Raw genomic sequence first — 21,322 nt, 5'->3', positions numbered from 1 at the left:
GTGGAACGGGACAGTAAAGGAACTTGAGAAAGGGCCATTCAGAAAGAACCAAGAGTATCATGAAAACTTAGAGGGAACATACTTCCTAAGAAAAGAGAATCAACAGTGTCAATTTTTTTAAAAAAAATTATTTATTTAGTTAGTTACATTAGTTTTGTGGGGCCATGAGGGTTAAGTGACTTACCCAGGGTCACACAGCTAGTAAGTGTATTTGAACTCAGGTCCAGGGCTGCCACTGCACCACCTAGCTGCCCTCAACAGTGTCAATTGCTACAGAGAGATCAGGAAAAACTAGGACCAAGAAAAGGTCATTGAATTTGGCAATTAAATGATCACTGGTAATTTTGCAGATGGAAGTTTCATTTGAATACTGTTATCAGAAATCAGATCTCAAAGAGTTAAGAATTAAGAGCAAAGAAAGTGGAGGCAATGAATGTAGACAGGTCTTTTCTCCCCCCCTAGAAGTCTGGTTTCTTGGGGAAAGAAAGGCAAGGGGGGATGGGATATAGGGTGACTATTTAAGGGATGATAGGATGAAGTACGTATGTTTTGAGGATAGCAGAGTCCTGTGTAGGGTTGTAGGCAGCAAGTAAGAAACCAATAAATAGGGAGAGATTGAAAATATGGGTGAGGGGATAATTGAGGGAAGAGCCTGCTAGAAGAGATGGAAGGGAATGTGATCAAGGGTACAAATTCTGTGCCCTTGGAGTAGGATTGAGAGTACATGGATACCTTAATGCGGATACCTGAAAAAACACAAATAATATCATTTTGTCCAAGAAACAGTGCCACTTCCACTCCCATAATACCTTAATGAAAAAGAGTAATTTAAAAAATGGAAAAGAATATATTGGTAAATAAAATGTTCCATCTGGCAAATGCATGTTAAGATCCTTGGACAACCTTTTTTCATAAATTTTATGTGAAGTGTTAGTGGGAAAGATGGGAGAAGTGCCAAAGTAAAAGTTAAATTGGATAATATAAAATTAAGTAAAGGACAACTATAAAGTAGCTTTTTTAAAACAACTATTAGAATAGATGAAAGAACAATCAGGGAAATGATAAAATTACATAAAAAGGCTCAAAAGACCAATAATATCAACAATTACAAAATAAATGAAGTAAAAATGTCAATAGATCAGAAAAGTAAAATTGAAGAATAAACCCAGAAAGTTACAAAATTGATAAAACAGTAACCAATAGATATATAAACCAAAATAAAGGATCTCGAAGTTGAAGAAATAAGTAAAAATGCACATGGTTAATTTGAATCTCAGAAGATACCAATGGAGGAAAAAAAGGTAGACATTTCATCAGAAGACCTAACTACCAAAATATTCTTGAGAGGACAAGATCAAGAAGCATTCTTCAAGAAGAGAAATTGCAGGACACCAGCAAGGAGAAATGCTCACCTTGATTCATTAAGGCTATACGCCTTAATTATAAAATTACAGAATTGTAAAGACAAAAAACTTTATTCAAGCTTCAATTTAAAAAGTAAGTGCTGATGATAGTAATATATACTTTTCAGAAACAAAGCAAAAACATCAGAAGTGGATAAAAAGTACAAAAGTCTTTTTTAAAAAATAGTATTAGAGGGGGCAGCTATGTGGCACAGTGGATAAAACACTGGCCCTGGATTCAAGGAGGACCTAAGTTCAAATCCAGCCTCAGACACTTGAAACTTACTAGCTGTGTGACCTTGGGCAAGTCACTTAACCCTCATTGCCCTGCAAAAACAAAAAAGCAGAAAAAAAAATAGTATTAGAGGACCAGCAAGGATAGTGGAGAAGAATGAAGCAGTACATCCTAATTCTCCGAAAAAGCAATCTAAAAAAATTTTAAGAGCATCAGATGGAGTACTATTTACGTAAACTAAGAGGAAGCCACAGTGGGTCAGCTTTCCTGCCCCAAATCACAAATTCAGCCCAAGTGACCAGGGCAGGGGCTATAAACAAGGGCAGACCTGCAGATTTGTTGCTCAGAACCTGAAGTTTTCCAGCAAACCAATGGGGGCTAGGACCAGCAAATGGACACTAAAATGCAACCACAGTCAAGTCTGTGCTGCTTAGATGCAAATTAGGGCCTATAGACTAGAAAGTCCAAGAGGGCAAAGATCAAACTATGCCCCAGATCTCACTGGTTGGCACTTTATTTTTTTTAGTGAGGCAATTGGGGTTAAAGTGACTTGCCTAGGGTCACACAGCTAGTAAGTGTTAAGTGTCTGAGGCCGGATTTGAACCCAGGTACTCCTGACTCCAGGGCCGGTGCTCTATCCACTGCGCCACCTAGCTGCCCCACTGGGTGGCACTTTTGAAGGTTTGCAGCAAACTGCAACCATGCCACCCATTTGATTTGTGATAAACTCACTACTTAATTCCCAGAGAATATAGTGGTAAGACCAACAGATTACTACAAAGAGATCATGAAATAGAATATTCCATCTGGCAAATGAATGTCAAAATCTTTGGCTTAGAGCCAACAATGTTAGCCAAAAAAACTAAGTAAAATCCAAAAGTAAGAAAAATGTACTTTTAGTGAAATAAAAGGACCTCCAAGCATTCCTAATGAAAAGACCCAACCTGCACAGAAACTTTGAAGTTCAAATAAAAGAGTTAGGAGAAACAAAATGGTGAACATGAATAAACAATTATAAAGGACTAAATGAGGATAAACTACTTTTATGCAATGGTGGAAAGATGATATATATGTTCCCTGTGAACTCTATCATCATCAGGGGTCACAGGGAGAGTCTTAGACAAGACCTGGAAATGGTTCTGTTGTGATGATCTTGGGAATGGAAAGAGAGCAAGCCAAAGATACTGGGGGAGGAGGGAAAGGGAAAAGAAAGTTAGAAAAAATATCTCACAATCAGGATGTGCAAGTACACATATATACAAATGAGGAGGAGGGAGTGAGGGAAGCAGCTGACACTTCAACCTCATTTTCATCTGAACTAGAGAAAACATTCACTCAACAGGGAACTGGGAGGGAAAGGGGGAAAAGGAGAAAAGGAAATTAGAGGGAATGCAAATAAAGAGAGGGATTAGTCCTAAGAAAAACAAATCTAAGGATATACAAAAATATTTATAGCTATTTGGAGGTGGCAAAGAATTGGAAACTGAAGGGCTGATCATAAATTGGGAAATAGCACAATAAGATATGGTATATTAATGCGATAGAGTATTATTGTATAAGAAATTATGAAGGGGATGGTTTCAGAGAAACCTGGAAAGATCTGTGTGAACTGATGCAGCATGAAGTGAACAGAATAAGAACACCTCACACAGTAATAACAACAAAGTCAAGACAAACAACTTTGAAAGAATTAGAAACTTTGATCAGTGCAATGACCAGGAAGAATTCCAGAGAACTACTGATGAAACATAATACTCACCTCCTGATAGAGAAGTGCACACAGGGATAGCACCAAAGGAAGCAAGCAAGCAAGCTAGGCACAGAGCCAGCCCAGGCCTTCAGTGCAGTCTTCAGCTCCAGAAACATCTGAGCTAAACAGATATTGAGCTTCATTACCTCAATTGTGGGTTTAGAGGATCTTGGGGTCCCCTCAGGTGTATATGTGTTTGTGGATGGTGGTGGTGATTAGAATGTATATTTGTGTATGTGTACATGTAGCCACATCTGTATTTCTCTTGAGTTCGCCAATCTAATCAATAGCCTTTAAATTAAAAAATGAGGGAGGTAGAAAACTACCTACAAACAACTGCCAAGATAGATAGCTCAGATACATAGGTTCCCTCTCTTTAAAGCCTATTGGACTTAGGTTTGATAAATCATGGATAATTTAACAGTAATTGACTGATATTGCTCATTTGCCACTACTTTAGTTAGACAGGGCCACACTTGAGGCAGTCTCCCATCCTGGGAGAGCCTCTCTCCTTAGGGCCTGGGCATGCACATAAAGGGTATTGGATCTGTTATTTCCCTGGTATTGGTGTGTCAATCAGTTGGCCAACAAGTATTTATTAGCCACTTATTATGTGCAGGGCACATACCCTTTACCAATGTAGGTCAGAACCTCTCTGCAGTTTGCAATCAAAGAGTTGCCTAGAGGCTGCCTTGTCCAGAATCATTAAGCCAACAAGCCATATATGCATACTCAAACAAAATAGATTTTTAAAAAGGGGCAGTTGGGTGGCACAGTGGATAAAGCACCATCCCTGGATCCAGGAGGACCTGAGTTTAAGTCCTGCCTCAGACACTCGACACTTCCTAGCTGTGTGACCCTGGGCAAGTCACTTAACCTTCCTTGTCCCACAAAAACAAACAAAAAAAAACCCATATATGCAGTCATTTAGCCAACATGTTTTCTTCTTTCTTTTTTTAAAATCAAATTAACCATTGGTTTATCTATTTTATTGGGTTTTTTTCATAAAACCAGCTCTTAGTTTTCTTTTTTTTTTTTTTAGTGAGGCAATTGGGGTTAAGTGACTTGCCCAGGGTCACACAGCTAGTAAGTGTTAAGTGTCTGAGGCCGGATTTGAACTCAGCTACTCCTGAATCCAGGGCCGGTGCTCTATCCACTGCGCCACCTAGCTGCCCCTCCAGCTCTTTGTTTTATTGATTAATTCTTTAGTTTGTTTGCTTTCAATTTTATTAATTTCTCCTTTAATTTTCAGGATTTCTAATTTAGTATTTAATTGGGGATCACTTAGCCAACATGTGCCACAAGTAGGACTTGATCTGAAGTCTTCCTGACTTCAAGGTTTCTATCTAGTCCCCTGCACTCCCTCCCTATTCTCAGGAAACCATTACCAGATCATGTAAGGAAGAGATGGGCTGAATACACAGGTATTCTCTCCCAGAAATGCAGGCAGTCTCTACTGCATGATGCTGCTCTGTTTTCTGAAGGGGAAAAAGAACAGGTAAAGGGGGCTAAGCACAATATCGCATCCTCTTTTACTGAGCACAACAAAATGGGGGCTTGTGAAACAAGAGTCCATCATCTCGAGTCCCAGAAGGCCTTCCACTTGGTGGGTAGCCCAACCAATGATGGCCATAGTCAGGGGTTGTCAGTTGTCCTTTAAGCAAGGTGACACTATGCATGTTGGTACACTTTATGGACCTCTCCCATGCCTTATGACATCAAGTTCTCAACCCCTTTCTACTGCAATTTTCAGCATATTTCACATTAAATAAGATTATTTCAAGATAGGTAAAAAGCTCTTGTAGTAAAGTCAGTATCACTCTTTCTTTGAGTTCCTAAGTGACCAAATAAAGAAAGGAAAAAGTACTCCATTAATTGGCCATTTCATTTCAGCAGTTGAAGGTGTACGTTCTTTTGCCAAAACAATTATATAAGTTTTTGTTGTTAAGAGACTGTTCATAACATCTAGTGTTTTAATGGCTCTCCGTAATCCATTGTTTGAAAAATGCTATTTTCTTCCTGTACCTAGGCCAGAATTTATTTTAACTCTCCTAGAACTGGAAAAGCATTTATATAATCTCCAAATAGCATTTTACGACCAAGATCACCAAGGCAGAATAATTCACAAATGAACAAAGTTTTACTAAAGTACAAAGTAGTTAGTAAGCAAATGGAAAATATTCTCATGTGAATGGAAAAAGTCTATAATTTCACACACATATAATACAAACCTTTCTTTTTGAAAATAAGTTAACTCTTGCATGCTACCATGTCTGTAACATGGTGGCAGTGGTTATTGGGCTCTTCTTTATTTCTCTCCTAATTTAAATACATACATATATGTATATATACAAAGACATAAGCATATGTATATGCCTATATACATATACATATTTGAATAAATTAATGTAATAAATTTAAATACATTCAGGTAATTGTTACAGTGAAAAGTCTCTGGTGCTGTGTAACTTTCTAAAAGCTGAACACGGAAAGATGATGCATTCCTGATTAATTCTTTTAATATGTTACTCGGCTTAAGGTTAATGTTTCTATAGTACCAGTATAAATGAATAGATGGGGGGCAGCTAGGTGGCACAGTGAATAAAGCACCACCCCTGTATTCAGGAGGACCTGAGAGTTCAAATCTGACCTCAGACACTTAACACTTACTAGCTGTGTGACCCTGGGCAAGTCACTTAACCCCAACTGCCTCACCAAAATAAAATAAATGGATGGATGGATGAGTGAGTAAAAGAAAAAGCATATATTAAGCACTTCAGGTACAAACAGAAAAGCAAGACAATTCTCAAGGCACTCACATTCTAATGGGGGAAAGTTTCAGGGTCAACTCATATGGAAAGGTCCCATGGTCCTACAAAGCAGATAGTAACGCATCTTCTTAATGCATATACTGATAAAGGTATGTCCGTTTCTAATGTTGAACCACCTGACCGACAAGTACTTTAGCCTTTTTTTTTTTTTTTAGTGAGGCAATTGGGGTTAAGTGACTTGCCCAGGGTCACACAGCTAGTAAGTGTTAAGTGTCTAAGGCCGGATTTGAACTCAGGTCCTCCTGAATCCAGGACTCTATCCATTGCGCCACCTAGTTGCCCCTACTTTTAAGTTTTGCAGGGCATATATAATCTAATTTGATCCTCATAACAACCTTGTGACACAGGTGTTATTATTCAGAAAATATAAGATTATAATGAAAGGGTTGGAGGATGGAGACTGGGGAGGGAGATGATTGAGAATGAGAGAGTTTTTCATAGATTGACTACAGCCCTGAGATACCAGGATCAGAGGAGTCAAATCTATGAACTTTCCAGCTGAAGGAAAAATTTGTAGATTAATTTAGCATCAAGTTCTAGTTTAGAACATTGGTATGAAGAGCCTCCCTGCAGCTGGAGTCTCCGAGGAGAAGCCTTCTACAGTGAAGTAGGGGAAGGCCAAGCAAGAGGCCTCTGTATTGTCTGTCCACTAGATAGACTCCCCTCAACTGCAGCAGGGAAAGGGGCGCCTAAGGATTATAGCAAAGGGCCCTGAAGGTGTCCTGAGAGTCTACAGATAGACCCAGTCTCCCAGGCAGAGAACTATCAACACTTAGAATAATATTGGATAAAAATATAAAGTTAAAGTTGCTTCTGATGACTTTTGTTAAATTGAATTTCCCTAGAGGAAAAAATAAAATATTTGCCCCAAATTTGACACAAGTGGAACACAGAACGTTTCAGATATTGTTAAGGTACATGAAAAATGGAACATATTTCAAAAATAAGGTTAGACACATAAGAAGCTAAATGTAGTTAGAAAGTAATGGTTAAAGTAATCCTTCCCCTATTGTATCCCTTCCCTGTTTGCCCCAAGGAAAATCCTTGTATTGGATGATCTCCTCTGTGTTAACCTAATTCTATTTTCCAGAGAACAAAGATTTTTATTGTAGTTACTCCAAGTCAGGCAAAAATGAGGCAAATAGCAGATTTTGTTCCTTGGTTAAAGGTTACATATAGAGGACGTGTTTGTATAGATAGATATATCTGTGTATGTGTATGTGTAAGATATATGTATATACATGTACATATATATATGTATATGTGTATACATACATATACACACATATACATATAAAACCATCACCAATGTAAATCAGCAACTGCCTTCCCTACACTGGTAGAATTATATGTCCAGACGCTGAAACAAACAAAATCCTTTATTTTTTGCATAAAATGGTTGCTTCTTTTTATTCCTTATTCCCAAATGTATACTTACCAAGATTCATGAAACATGGACTTAGTCATAGCCTGAAAAGTATTTATGGAAAATGGGATTTAATTAATTGTTTAGCTTAATAAACACTGGGACTGTTTAGAGTTTCTTGACAGCTAAAAAGAATCTTGCAAAATTGTGCATGTCATGTTGCCAAATGAAAGGGAGACTAACAATAATGTGCTTTCTTGTATACTTTTTAAAAACGTTTGTTAGGTTTTAAAACTTTATTTTAATGCATGTGCTTTTAAAACAACCAGAATCATGTAATGTATGAACAAAAACCACAATTTAATTCTGTAAAATATCATTTGGAATTTAAATGCATATGGAATCTAAAGTACACTATAAAATGTGAATTTTTTAAATCCTGAGAATGGAAGTTTATGAAGTCAGGTTTGAAGAGAGCCTCAATGCACTGGGCTGGGAATCAAGCTGAGTTATAATCCTGGCCTGGCTCTGTGATCTTAAATAACCCACTCAAAATTTCTCCACTTCAGGTTCCATATCTGTAAAATAGATGTAATTCTATTTATCCTACCCGATCCTACCTCATAAGATTATTGAAAAAGTCAGATGACATATGAACAGAAATGAAAGAATGTTTGTTTTGATGTTTGAACGATTGTACAAAAATTTCATTATATGTTATCAAGGAAAATCCACTCTGAAGTGTATGGCAGAAAAATCCCTGGGACTGAGAGTAATTCTAAATTGGAATAAAAGAAGCATTAAATTACATATAAGTAAGTCAAACTTTTGGAAAATCAAAACCAAAATATTTAAATATATTTTGAGCCTTCATCTAACCTTAAGGGAATATACATAAATATACATAAATAAATATGTATAAAGTAACTAATATGTTCAAAGCATTGTAGGAGAAACCCTGCCTCCAATTTCTCACCTCTCTAAACCATTCTCCAAATAACTGCCAAAATACTAGTCCTAAAACATAGATCTGACCATGATATTCCCCTGCTCAAAAAGATCCAGAGGCTACCTACGACCTCAAACACAAACTCTTCTCTTTATCATTTAAAGAAATTCACAATCTGACTTTCCAGGCTTATCATATATTGTAAAGAATTAATTATGATTTGAGGTTTCTATGGCCCTTACAATATCACGACCCTTCCTGCACTCTACAATTCTAGTAAATGAACCTACTTGATGGTCCTCAGAAATGTCATTCCTTCCATTTCCACTCTTCTTGCCTTTGCCAGAAATGCACTCCCTCCTCACCTGACTCTTAGAATCCCTATCTTCCTTCAAAGCTCAGCTTAAATACCAGTTCCTCTCATATGAAGACCTTCATAGATGCCTGCGGCTACTATTGTCCCTATAACCCGCTAGGTGTACATGTTCTCTTTTCACTTCCCTCCCCAATGAAATGTAAGCTCCTTGAGAACAGGACTTATTTCATTGTCTTCGTATATACAGTGCCTAGCTCACAATGATTGGCTGACTGATTGAAATAGATGATGATAGGACACAATCCCCGCATTTAAGGAATATGTAATTTTGTTGTTATAGAAACATGGTATATAGACATTGAAAGACAATATGAAACTGTATGGGAAGAGGCAAATGAGGGATGCAAATAAATGCTGTAGTTCAGAGATTTAGGGTGGGCAGAAGGCTTCTCAGAGAAGACGGGACTTGAGTTGGACTTAGAAAATACGTAGGAATTGGACAGGAAGAAAGAATGGTGGGAGGCATTATTTTTGCATGACCAAAGGTATAGAAACAGGAATTCACAAAGTAATTTCAGAAGACAGGGAGCAGAGCAGTTAGGCAGAGCAGTCATACATTCAGTCAGTCAATAAGCATTTTATTAAGCACTTATTTTATGTGCTAAGAGGGACATAAAGAAAGGCCAAAATCCTGTCCCTCCCTCGAATCAAAAGTTAACATTATTAATGTTGCATTTTTGTGCTTTATTTTTGTTAAACACTTCCCAATGACAATTGGGAACCATAACAATAACAATAAACTAATTCTCAATAATCTAGTTCCAGGGGGCAGCTAGGTGGCGCAGTGGATAGAGCACCAGCCCTGGAGTCAGGAGTACCTGAATTCACATCCGGCCTCAGACACTTAACACTTACTAGCTGTGTGACCCTGGGCGAGTCACTTAACTCTCATTGCCTCACTAAAATTAAAAAAAATAATAATCTAGTTCCAGGTCCCACTCAGGAATTCTGCTGCTGCTGCATGATGTCTATGGCCTGAGAGTTTGACACCTCTGGACAAAATGACCTCTACATTCTCTTCCAGCCCCAAATCCTGTAACTTTATGACTTCATCATGCTGACACAGTCATTATTTCAATTGAAGGAGTCTACTTTAAATATATTAAGGGGGTGGGAAACTTCAAAGACACACTCGGGCACAGTATCAAGAAATATGAGTGATCATACTTCCAAAATTCCACACTTGTGAACTTTGAACACTTTGAAACAAAGTGTAGGACTTCCCACTTAAATAGGTAATATCTTCCCTGGACATGTATCCAGAATCTTGATAAAGAACACCTCAAGACTTCAGACCTGTTGATTACCACCAACTGCTGGCAAATCATGTATGGACAAATGCAAAAGGAAACTAGAAAGCTTTGTTAAGGATTATGAAATCCTGGGTAAGAAACTGAAATTAAGGAAACTAATAGTGATTTTTATCCCTCCTGGCCACTAAAATGGCTTCAGAAGACAGTGCATAGCTGATTAAGAAGACGGTACCTGGCAATGGCTTAACATAGAGGAATAATGGCGTCTTGGCCAGAGTATATCTAAGGAAAGGTAGTAAGGAATTATTTTTATCTCAGGTCCTACAAATCTAATAAAAAAAGGCTTTAAACTGAACAGGGCCTGAAAAGGAAAGGAGAAAAAGAAAACCACCTATGTATTTCTACCAAGTAAAATGCCAGAAAAATTGGCTAATGATGTAGGATGAGTGGCAAGTATAAAGATGATCAGAGAGTCAGGAAACAATCCAAGTAAAGAATAAACAATAAAATTCATGGCCTCAGGTATCTATATACAAATACACTGTGCAGAGGAAACAAGCAAGGCAAGTCAGAGGTTCTAATTCATGGAGGATAACTGAACACCATGGATCTCATTCCTGAGACCTGGTAGAATGAGATTCATGAACTGAAATATAGCTCTGAAAAGCTGTACTTTATTCAGAGGGACAATTAAAAGGATGGGCAGCACAGAATTACCTAAGTAATGTGCCATGTGAGGAAATTCAGGGACAGCTTGGTATATGCAGAAACAGAAGCACTGTTGTTATTAGGGAATGCTAGAGTCCACCTGGACGTAATGAAGAAATCCAAGAAAAGTTTGGGAAAGAGCTCACAGATAGAGGCATGACAGTAGCAATGGGGAACATTTGTTCGAGCTCTATGACAAAATCAAAGAACCTAATACACTATTGGTTTTCTTTTAATAATAATAATTTCATCCTTCAAAGAAAGAAGAGATACGGTCCAGAATTCTCACCAACAAGGAAGGCTTGATTATTGAAGCAGAATGATAGAAACGTAAGGGCAAATCACCATTCTATTTTAGAACATGTTGTAGAGAGAAGGGGAGGTAGGTAAGCTGAGCATTTTTGAAGAACTAGTTTCCATTGCCAAAAAACTTAAGGTGGAAAATGCTCTCCACATTCAGAAAAAGAACTATGGAGTCTGAATGCAGACTGAAGCATACTATTTTCACTTTTGTTGTTGTTGCTTTTTGGTTACTGTTCTTGTTTATTTTTGTGTTTATTTTTCCTTTTGTTCTGATTATTGTGGAAAGGTGTTTAATATGATTGTAATGTATAACCTATATCAAATTGCTTGCTGGACCCAGAAGTGGGGAGGGAAAGCAGGGTGGGAGAAAAATTTGGAACTCAAAAAAATATCTTTACAGGTAGGTGGCGCAGTGGATAAAACACCAGCCCTGGATTCAGGAGGACCTGAGTTCAAATATGGCTTCTGACACTTGACACTTACTAGCTGTGTGACCCTGGGCAAGTCACTTAACCCTCATTGCCCTGCCCCCAAAAAAAAGGAAGGAAGAAAGAAAAAAAAAAGAAAATATAAAAAAGAACTGATTTCAAAGGCTCAAAGAAAGGATAAACCTGATACTGTTGAACAAAATTCTATGGGGAAAATTAGCTTGAAAAGGATAGGAAGTTCTCAAAAATTAAACGATGAAGGCACAAAAAAGAAAGAACTCTGACAAGTAAGAGTTGTCTAAAAAGACCAATGTAAATGCACAGGGAATTAACTGATCAACCTAGATTTTTAAAAGGACATTTTTCAGAAGATAATAAAAAAAGTAAACTATGGATGATGAAGATGAAAACTCAAACATGTAACATGTGATGTGACTTATTCTAAGAGTAAGCTGACACTAGCAAGAAATACTAAGGAAGGTTCTGAGGGGTGTTTGGGGGTTCTTTACTGTGGAGAAAAGAAAGATCAAAGAAGAGATAATATAATTTGGTGAGTATAGGATAATGGTAACTGATTATAGAAAAAAAGGCAGAAATTCTCAACTTTTATTTTGCTTCTGTTTAGTCTGCTAAGAACAATTCTCTGATTAGAAAGGATAGAACAAAAATGACTAGCGAGGAGTTGCAACTAAAAATAATTAGGGATATGGTAAGAGAACACCTAGTTGCCTTTGGCAAGTTCATCTTAGTAGACTCAAGCAATCTATATAGCAGGATACTGAAAGAATTGGTGCATGTGATTGCTGAGTCATAGTGGGTAATTCAAGCAGAAGAGCTTTCACTAAATTCTGGAAATACTAAAATTATTTTATTAAAGCAATCATTAATAAGAACTTGGAAAAGGAAAAGATCAAAAGATCCAAGAACAAATCATGCCATATTAACCTCCTTTCCTTTTTGACAGGGGTACAATCCTGCTAAAATAGAGCTAGATAAAAATATAGCTGGGTAGATTTGGAACTAGCTGAATAGCCAATTGGAAAAAGTGTCATTAAAACTTTTCTAGGGGCAGCTAGGTGGCGCAGTGGATAGAGCACTGGCTCTGGAGTCAGGAGTACCTGAGTTCAAATCCGGCCTCAGACACTTAACACTTACTAGCTGTGTGACCCTGGGCAAGTCACTTAACCCCAATTGCCTCACTAAAAAAACAAAACAAACAAAAAAAAACTTTTCTGACATCTTGGAAGAATTTCCCAAGAGCACTGATTCTCAAAGTGTGGTCTGGAGACTTCAAGGGTCCAAAAAAAACCCAACAAAACAACAAAACACCCTTTCAGGGAATCTCTGAGGTCAAAACTATTTTTGTAATAATACCAAGATGTTTTATTTTCTAACTTAGTTAATTTGACAGATAATAATCCACATAAACCAAACCTTTCTGTGGAGTCCTCAACTTTTAAGAGTGTAAAGGAGTCGTGGGACCAAGTTCTACAACTGTTTCTCTAGAGGAATACCTTGGCCCCCTTGGGTTTATCACTGACTAGAATAAAAACATAGATAGTAAGATTATCAAATTTGCAGATGACATAAAGCCAAAAGGAATAGTTAACAGTGTGAAAAGCTGCAAAGGTCACTGCAGTCGACTACCTCCTCTTCTTAGAACCCTCAATTTCTTGATGTATATTCAAATTGGTTGGCAATTAGATTTTGTCTCTGGAACCATAGAGAATTAGTTGAGCTATTGTATTATTTATAAATGGTTTATCTATTAGCATGAGTAAAAGTTTCTATTTTATTTTTATTCTAATTTTCTAACATTTTTATTTAAAGTTTTGAGTTCCAAATTCTATCCCTCCCCTTCCGCTTCCCTGAGACGGTAAGCATTTATGATTAGAATATGGAGAAATGTGTAGTATGGATCACTTATAAATCTCATAAAACGCATAGTAGTCACTTGTTTTTAGTTTTTATCTATACTATTCTTCCTTTGAAATGAATAGCATCCCTAATATGAATGTCATATGTATATATTCAGATAGATGTTTTATATAAATGCATTCAGAATTTTTCATATATATATTTCAGAGATATTTCCCATTTGTTGTTTTTGTTTGTCCTTCACTTTTTTTTTCTTTTTTTTTTTTTTTTGTGAGGCAATTGGAGTTAAGTGATTTGCCCAGGGTCACACAGCTAGTAAGTGTCAAGTGTTTGAGGCCGGATTTGAACTCAGGTCCTCCTGAATCCAGGGCTAGTGCTCTATCCACTGCCTGCCCCTGTCCTTCACTTTCGAAGAGGACCAATGACATCATGGGATAAGGTCTTGATTTGAGCATGAACTGGATTTAAGTGAGGCAGAGCTGCCCAAAGTCATCAGCCTCACTCTTTACAGAGTCATCCAAGTCCAATGGCAAGACAAAGGTCAAGATGACTGGTGATGGCCTCAGATGCAGTGGATGACCTTGGCATCTTGCCCAGGGTCACAAGCTGGTAGGTATTTCCCTTTTACATATTTTTTGCCTTATATATAACTAAAAAGTATTGGATAGGTGGTGTTATAAATGAGGACAATCTAGGTTTACATCCTGCTGCTGCCAGATAACAGGTATGTGCTTATCGCAAGTCACTTAACCTTTCTCTGCTCCAGGAAACAAATTCAATGCCTTGTAAGGTGACAGATGAACTGTCTACCACATCACTGGAAGAAGTTTCTATACCATAATTTCCCACCTTAAAGAAATTGCAAGTTCAGGAGAAAAAAAATAATCAACAAATATTTATTGAACATGTATATTTTTAAATGAAATAATATTCATAAAGTACTTTGCAAACCTTAAAGTGGTATATAAATGCTAATTATTATTATTATAAAGTATATTTTAAAGCTATGTTTTAAAATTGTGCTGTAGAAAATGTGTACACATTGTACAACAAAAATTTTTAAAGCATCTACCACATTGCCAGACACTGTGCTAGGCACTGGGGATACAAATACAAAGAATGAGTTGCTTCATTTCACACAATGTAAACATTTATATAATCTTTTTAAAAAGTTTATCAATTCCTTTCTAAACCTTAAGTATCTCTGACTACATTTGTGTTATGCACTGTATACTTACTAAGAGCAGGTACGGGACCAGGCTGGTTTAACTTACTAGGATATAATGTGGAACCTGGCACATATTGATATATGCCTAATAAATTATTTTGACAAAGCTCTAGCCACTTTCACATGTTAGAAACACAGCTAACCGCTCTTCGTGTTGCTCAGCTCTAGTGTTAGCAGATCTAGTGTTGCTAGCAGGTCGCTGTTCAAAAATCCCAAGCAAGCAGCAGTTAGTGAGTGAAGGCTTTATTCATCTTCGCGAAGATGGGCACTCTTCTGAATATGCTGGAGAGTGCACTGAAGTGAGGTCCCTCACCTCTATTTATATCCCTCAAAGGGTCCCCTCTGACCATTCACATTAAGGGCTTTGATACCCCTCATTTACATTTCAGTTATTACACTTATTACAGTTGCTATTTATACAGAATAACAGTAACAGCCTAAGAACCCATCAGGTGGTACCAGTTAACCAATCAGATTTTACAAACTACAATACCAGGCCTTAACCTATTCTGGGCAAGAGTGTGCCTCTTCCCCCCCCCCCCCAACAATACTGTGTTAACATACATAACTCTTCAAGAAAGAAAACCTGTCTTGGGGTTTGACCAATCAGATTGCTCCATTTACCCACCAACCAATCAGATTGCAGCCTTGGGCCCCAACCCTATGCTGGAGTAAAAATGTCCCCATTCCTCACTAAACAGTACTTGTATAAACACAACTTTTCAAAACAAAACTCAAGTCAGTGCTTGAGTTCCGAGTCATGTAGGGATCACCTTGGGCACCTCAAGGTGAACTCCCAGTCCAACCCAACTCCCACAAAACCCAGGCCCTTCTTCAGGCCCTTATTTGGCCTAAGGCCCAGGAGCCTCAGCTTGAAGCCTTGCATGCTGAGCAGCCCCCTGCTGGGAGGTTTGGGGGGGGGGGGCATAAAGCTGTTGGCCTGAAACAAGACTCACTCTCTACCTTTAGGGCTCTGAGAAGAGTCCAAATATAGACTTTTCTCTCACATAGAACTATTTCGGTGCCTGACCACGGTGTAGAGGGGGCCCTGGGTTCTCGGGGGCTATGACTGCAAAGTGTAAGTAAGCTCTGGAAGGATCTGCCATGTGGGAAATGCACTGAAGGTGGTTCCAACCACAGATTGTGTCAGTTTTCCAAGGACCAGATGAATTAAATAGCGAAGGTTATCACCTGTGGACTGGCCCCCTGGTGAGCATTTCTATGACTTTTGCAACCCTTGAAACAAGGGAAATGACAAAATTGCCCTCAGACCTGTGCTAACACTTTCTCATTCTGTGATGACAATGATAGAGTGGAGCAAAAGGAGGCAAAAGGTGTTAGCCACACAAATTTTAGACCATCTATCACTGTTAACTTACTTTATAGTGTGAGACTGTTGTCCACTTACCAATGAATGGACATACTATGGAAGGAACTAAAATGTATCAGTCTTGAGATTCTCACTATGAGTAAAACCAGAATAAAAAAGTAAGTTGCAGCTAAAACAAGGATGGATCATAGGCTCTCCTTGGAAAGGTAAATAAAGGAATTAAAAGATATGGTGGATTTATCATGGATACAAAGGCAAGAAACATCACTGCGTGGGATACTTGGCCATCTCATATTGCAGTACACACGTTATTTGCAAAAAGACCATCATGGGGAAAAAATTTAACTTACGTGCCAACATCTGTTGCCAAGAATGAAGAGAGAAAGACAAATTCTATGAAGAACTTGGTAAGACCTTCCAAATTAAATCAACACATATTTTGATGTTTGGTGACTTCAAAGTTCACTCATAGGAGAGGACAAGAAAAACATGACTTAGGAGTAAGATAGCTAGGTGGCATTATAGAGTGCCAGTCTTAGAGTCATAAAGACCTGAGTTTGAATGCTGCCTCAGACATTTACTAGATGTGTGACCCTGAGCAAGTCACTTAACTTTTCTCAGCTTCTGGTTCCTCATCTGCACAATGAGGTTAATAAAGGCACTTAACCTCACAGGTTAAATTAAACTTAAAGTGATATAAGACTATTAACTATAGTTGTTACTATACAGAATTTTCATACCTAATGTTTAATACCATAATGAACATCACAAAAAAATGAAAGTAGACTTTAACATATAAGAAAATTACTCATTACTGGTGTGGGCATCATTACTGAATCAGCTGTCTTACAGTTTGACCATCAATTTATTAGATCAAAGATAAAATTTAATAGAGGATTAGAAAAGATGAAAATGACAAAAAGATATAGTATATTATTTAATCAATTACATGTAAAGTAGATTGAGGGAAAGAGGGAAAAGGTTAGAATAAAAGACACCAATCTCGATCATAACAATTTCATATAGATGTTATATAGTGCAAATTGAGTGCCATAATCAAGACATCAAAAGACTTTTAAAAAATCTGCCTCAGCCAAGAAAAACCTGGTTTATCTATCAAATGGAAAGATATGGCAGCCAAGGACAACACTGGGTTAAGAATGTAAATTCATTTGTAAAACCACACACAAAAAAAGGATAGTAAAAGATGTATTGCCTTATTTTTAAAAATGAGAAGCATTGGAAAGAAGATCAAGTTAAAAGACACTTGGGAAAGAACCATTTAAGGAAAGCCATTCCTGAAGGCATTTAAGGATGAAACTGGGAGGATAACAGAAAAAAAAATGGAAAAGAACTATAAAACTCTGTACTAAACTCTAAATCATTTCTACTAAACTCTTTTTATCATTAACTATAATGGAGATTCTACATTTGGACTGTAAATTCAGAGAACCAGATGTGCTTCTCGACTACAGAAATGTCATTTTAAAAAACAAAACAACAAAGATGGGAAAGGCAGTCAGACTAAACAAAATACACATGGAATTCTGGACTGAATGTAACATAATTTTGAGGTTGCTGGGGAATTGATTCTCAAGGTATCTGAAGATGGGAGGATGATACCAAAGATGTGGGAAAATATCCCACATTTTACTATTACTCTTCCTCCCCCCCCAAAGCAACCAAATATACATCAATTACTATGGTCAAAGAAAAAAATATTAAAACTTTACTCTTCATTTTAGGCATAAGTCTGCTAGAAACAATTTTAAAAATTAATACTATGACTTGATATCCAAGTACTTCTAGCTTACAGAGATGTTCAAATTAGCAGAGTTCCCTCCTTCTTCCACCTCAGACATATCCTGCTATCTCAACATGATTTGAGGTAACATTTAAAGGAATCTTGAACAATGAACATGTTATATGTTAAAATACAGTTTTGGGGTTAATATTCCAGAAAAATAACCACTACTGGATTCCTTCCTTGATCACTTCTTTCAGCAATTATAAGGGTCTCCTCCTAGAAATTAATATCTCATCCTTTCTGAATGAAGAACGGTTCCTGGCCCACTCACTTCAGGTAATGGTGTAAGCAAGGATCTTAATAAAATCAGAGATAGTCTTTGTTTGAAGTTTTGTTTGTACTCTTAATCCATTTCATTGAGAAACGCTTTTTGTTCTTGACCCAACTTTCTAAAGAGAGGTGTGGGGACATGTCTGGAAATGGCTTGTAAACCAGAGAAACATTATTAATATTTTTGGTTGAAATAAAAAGGAAATTTTAAATAGGCTTCTAAACTACCAACCTGTATTCTCAGGTACATGCATTTTTATGAGACCTATATACACAATGCATTAAAGGCATCCATGATAAGGGTATCAGAAGGAGAAAGACAAAGCCTTCACAAGCAATATTCTAAAGTAGAGCACATTATTACCATCACACAAGTGGCCAAAAGATTCCAGGAATATGAGCTTCTACTGTGCATGTTGTTTGTTGACTACTGAGGGGAAAAACATCTGATTCAGTAAAGCAAACCACTGCCTTAAAGGTTCTCCCCCTTTATCTAAAAATGAATCCTTGAAAAATCTAACAATAGAGATAACCTTGATAATTCTTTCACTATTAATATCAAGCAAAACATGAAACTAGGAGATAGATGGCATTCTTGCAAAAAAAAAAAATGATCATCAATGTCATGAAGGAGATTGAGTGTAGAGCCTGTGCTGGAAAGGAATATAGATGCTATGTGTGCTCTTGTTTTGGATGACATTGTATTGACGATATAAAGTTCCAGAATACTGCAGAACCTTCTAAATGAGATTCAAAAATATTCAAAATTCAGTTTGGCTACACTTTTCAAATAGGAAAAACTAAGTGGATGAAAAATACCCATTTTCCAGACTATTAGATGCAATTGACTGGATAGCTTATAGAGCTGATCAACTGGGGTGTATATATACATATATGCAAATGTATGTATATACATGCACGTGTATATTGTATGTATATGATTTATACATGGGTGTATATACACGTGTGTGTGTGTGTGTGTGTGTGTGTGTGTGTGTACGTTGAATTGGACCCAGAATTAACAGGAGGAGAATGGGCTGGGTCGTCTCTAGGAAACTGCAAAATCCCTTTAATGGCCCTAAGTTTCTTCTTGAAACAAAGGGCCATCTTTTCTTTTTTCTTTAAATACTGGTGTTCTTTTTTTTCTGGTGATATTCAATGACTGTGTCATAGAATACTACAGTCTCTTAAAAACAGAAGTTGCAGATAACCCAAAAGCAAAGGAAATGGACGAGCTACATTACAAACAAGGAACTACACAGAAGTGGTACAAAGGATGTCTTCAAAGAAATGCATGATCAAAAAGGAAGATGGGCCAGTCACACAGAGAAAGTGATCGATAAGGCAACGGGAACCTTGGTACACTCCAGGGGCATTCATGCATTGTCCAAAGGTCTCAAGACGTCTATTAGGTGGATCCTTGGTGGCAAATTGATATGAGGACATAAACAAGAGTTCTTCAGCTTGGGCAGGGACAGATGGGTTATGATCTATATCACTAGAAGGAATGTCCCACACTGAAGAGATCCATTAGAGATTTGGAGGTATCATTTCCCACCCCTCATCCCCCTTCCATGGTTTTTAAAAAAAAATCTGTACCTTAAAAATTTGATAACAATATCAAACAAACTACAATAAAGTAAAAAGATACTCATACCTCATCTAGACACTTAAATGCAGGAGTTGTAGTTATGTCAACGAAGCGCTCATCCTGAATATTAATTGTAGGGGCGATGGCAGCAATAAACTCTGTTTGAGCTTGTAAAAAAGGGACTGATGGTTTAGCGGGTTTTGACTTTTTCTTAGCTTCTTCATCAGAATCACTGGAACTGGAACTATCTTTATCCATATTTGACATTTTTCACAGCTCTAAAAAAAAAAAGAAAAGAAAAAGAATACATTTTTCCATATTCGTTATTTAAGAGCCTTCTCATTTATGATAGAGGCAATGCAGTATAGAGAGAGGATTGAGAGCAGGCCTCTGGGTCAGGAAGACTTGAGTGTAAGTTCTTCCTCTGACACATACTGGCTAGGTGACCCTGAACAAGTCTCTTACCCTCTCATTGCCCTGGTCACTTCGACAGTCTATACCTTGCAGAATTGGTGCCAACCTGCATTAGTAGAGTTCTCTTACTGGTATTACCATATGCCAATGAAATCATAACTTTCTTCCAATATCTTTCATTTATAAATGAAATCTATGAGGAAAAATGGTTTTAAAAGAAGGAAAAAATAGAACAAAAACCAAGGGAAAGCTTCTTGAGGGCAGGGGACTTTTTTGGTTTTATTTTCTTTTGGTTTTGTATCCCTGGGGCTCAGCATGTTTGTTTTTATTGTTTAGTTATTTCAGTTGTGTCCTACTTTTTATAATCTCATTTGGGGTTTTCTTGGCAGAGATCCTGGAGTGGTTTGCCATTTCCTGCTCCAGCTCAGTTTATAGATGAGGCAAATAGGGTTAAGTGACTTGCCTAGGGCCAAGCTTCTTAATAGGGGGTCATGTAACTGAATGTGGGGGTTGCAAAAGATTTGGCAACAATAAAGGGCTATGCATACCTATTTCATATGCCTATATATCTGTGGTTGTATAAAAATTTCTCAGGCAAAAAGGGGTGGCAAGTGGAAAAAGTTTATGAAGCCCTGGCCTAGGGTAACACAACACAAAGAAGATGAGTCTCCCCTGACTTCAGGGTCCAGCACTCTAACCACTTGTGTCCTTGTGCTTATCATAGTGCCTGGTACCATGTAGGAATATAATAAAATGCTTGTTGGCCGAATGAATATTTCTCTCTAAACAGGGATGGGAATTGAGACTGCTCCTGCTCTGCTGAAATATCCAAATAAGAGAAGGAAAATTTAGTCAGTTAACATGCCATTTTAGACGATGGCATTCTGGCAAATCTGTCTCATTCCTTCTACACAAACATTTAAGGAGAAAGATTTTGACTCCCTGAGTAAGTAGTATTTTGTTAGTTCTACCCTTTCCATAACAGTTATTACTTTGAACTATTTTACACTTAAGGGTATTTTGAACAACAAACGATAAACTGTGACACTGGGGAGGGTCCATTAACAAATAAGACTGGCCAGGACTAGTTTTGGCCATTAAGGACTCTAGCAGTGGGGTCATGTCCATAAAAATCAAATAATCCAATGCAAATATCATGTGACTTTTCACCAAGGTCACTAAATAAATGGCTCCCCCGCCAT

General features: G+C 37.4%; 1 protein-coding gene across 2 annotated transcripts in view; it reads right to left on the bottom strand.

Annotated features, from left to right (window-relative positions):
• Positions 1-21,322, bottom strand: part of CCDC146 (coiled-coil domain containing 146) — a 176,210-nt gene that overhangs the window by 140,345 nt on the left and 14,543 nt on the right. For both annotated transcript variants that reach the window (XM_043969178.1, XM_043969179.1), the window contains one exon: positions 19,773-19,984. In XM_043969178.1, coding sequence (XP_043825113.1) covers positions 19,773-19,973 — 201 coding nt within the window. In that variant the 5' untranslated portion in view covers positions 19,974-19,984. The remainder of the gene's footprint in view (positions 1-19,772; positions 19,985-21,322) is intronic.

Source organism: Dromiciops gliroides, chromosome 5, assembly GCF_019393635.1.
Source record: "Dromiciops gliroides isolate mDroGli1 chromosome 5, mDroGli1.pri, whole genome shotgun sequence".
In the NCBI taxonomy this organism is placed as follows: Eukaryota; Metazoa; Chordata; class Mammalia; order Microbiotheria; family Microbiotheriidae; genus Dromiciops; species Dromiciops gliroides.
This window is presented reverse-complemented; position numbering and strand designations above follow the sequence as displayed.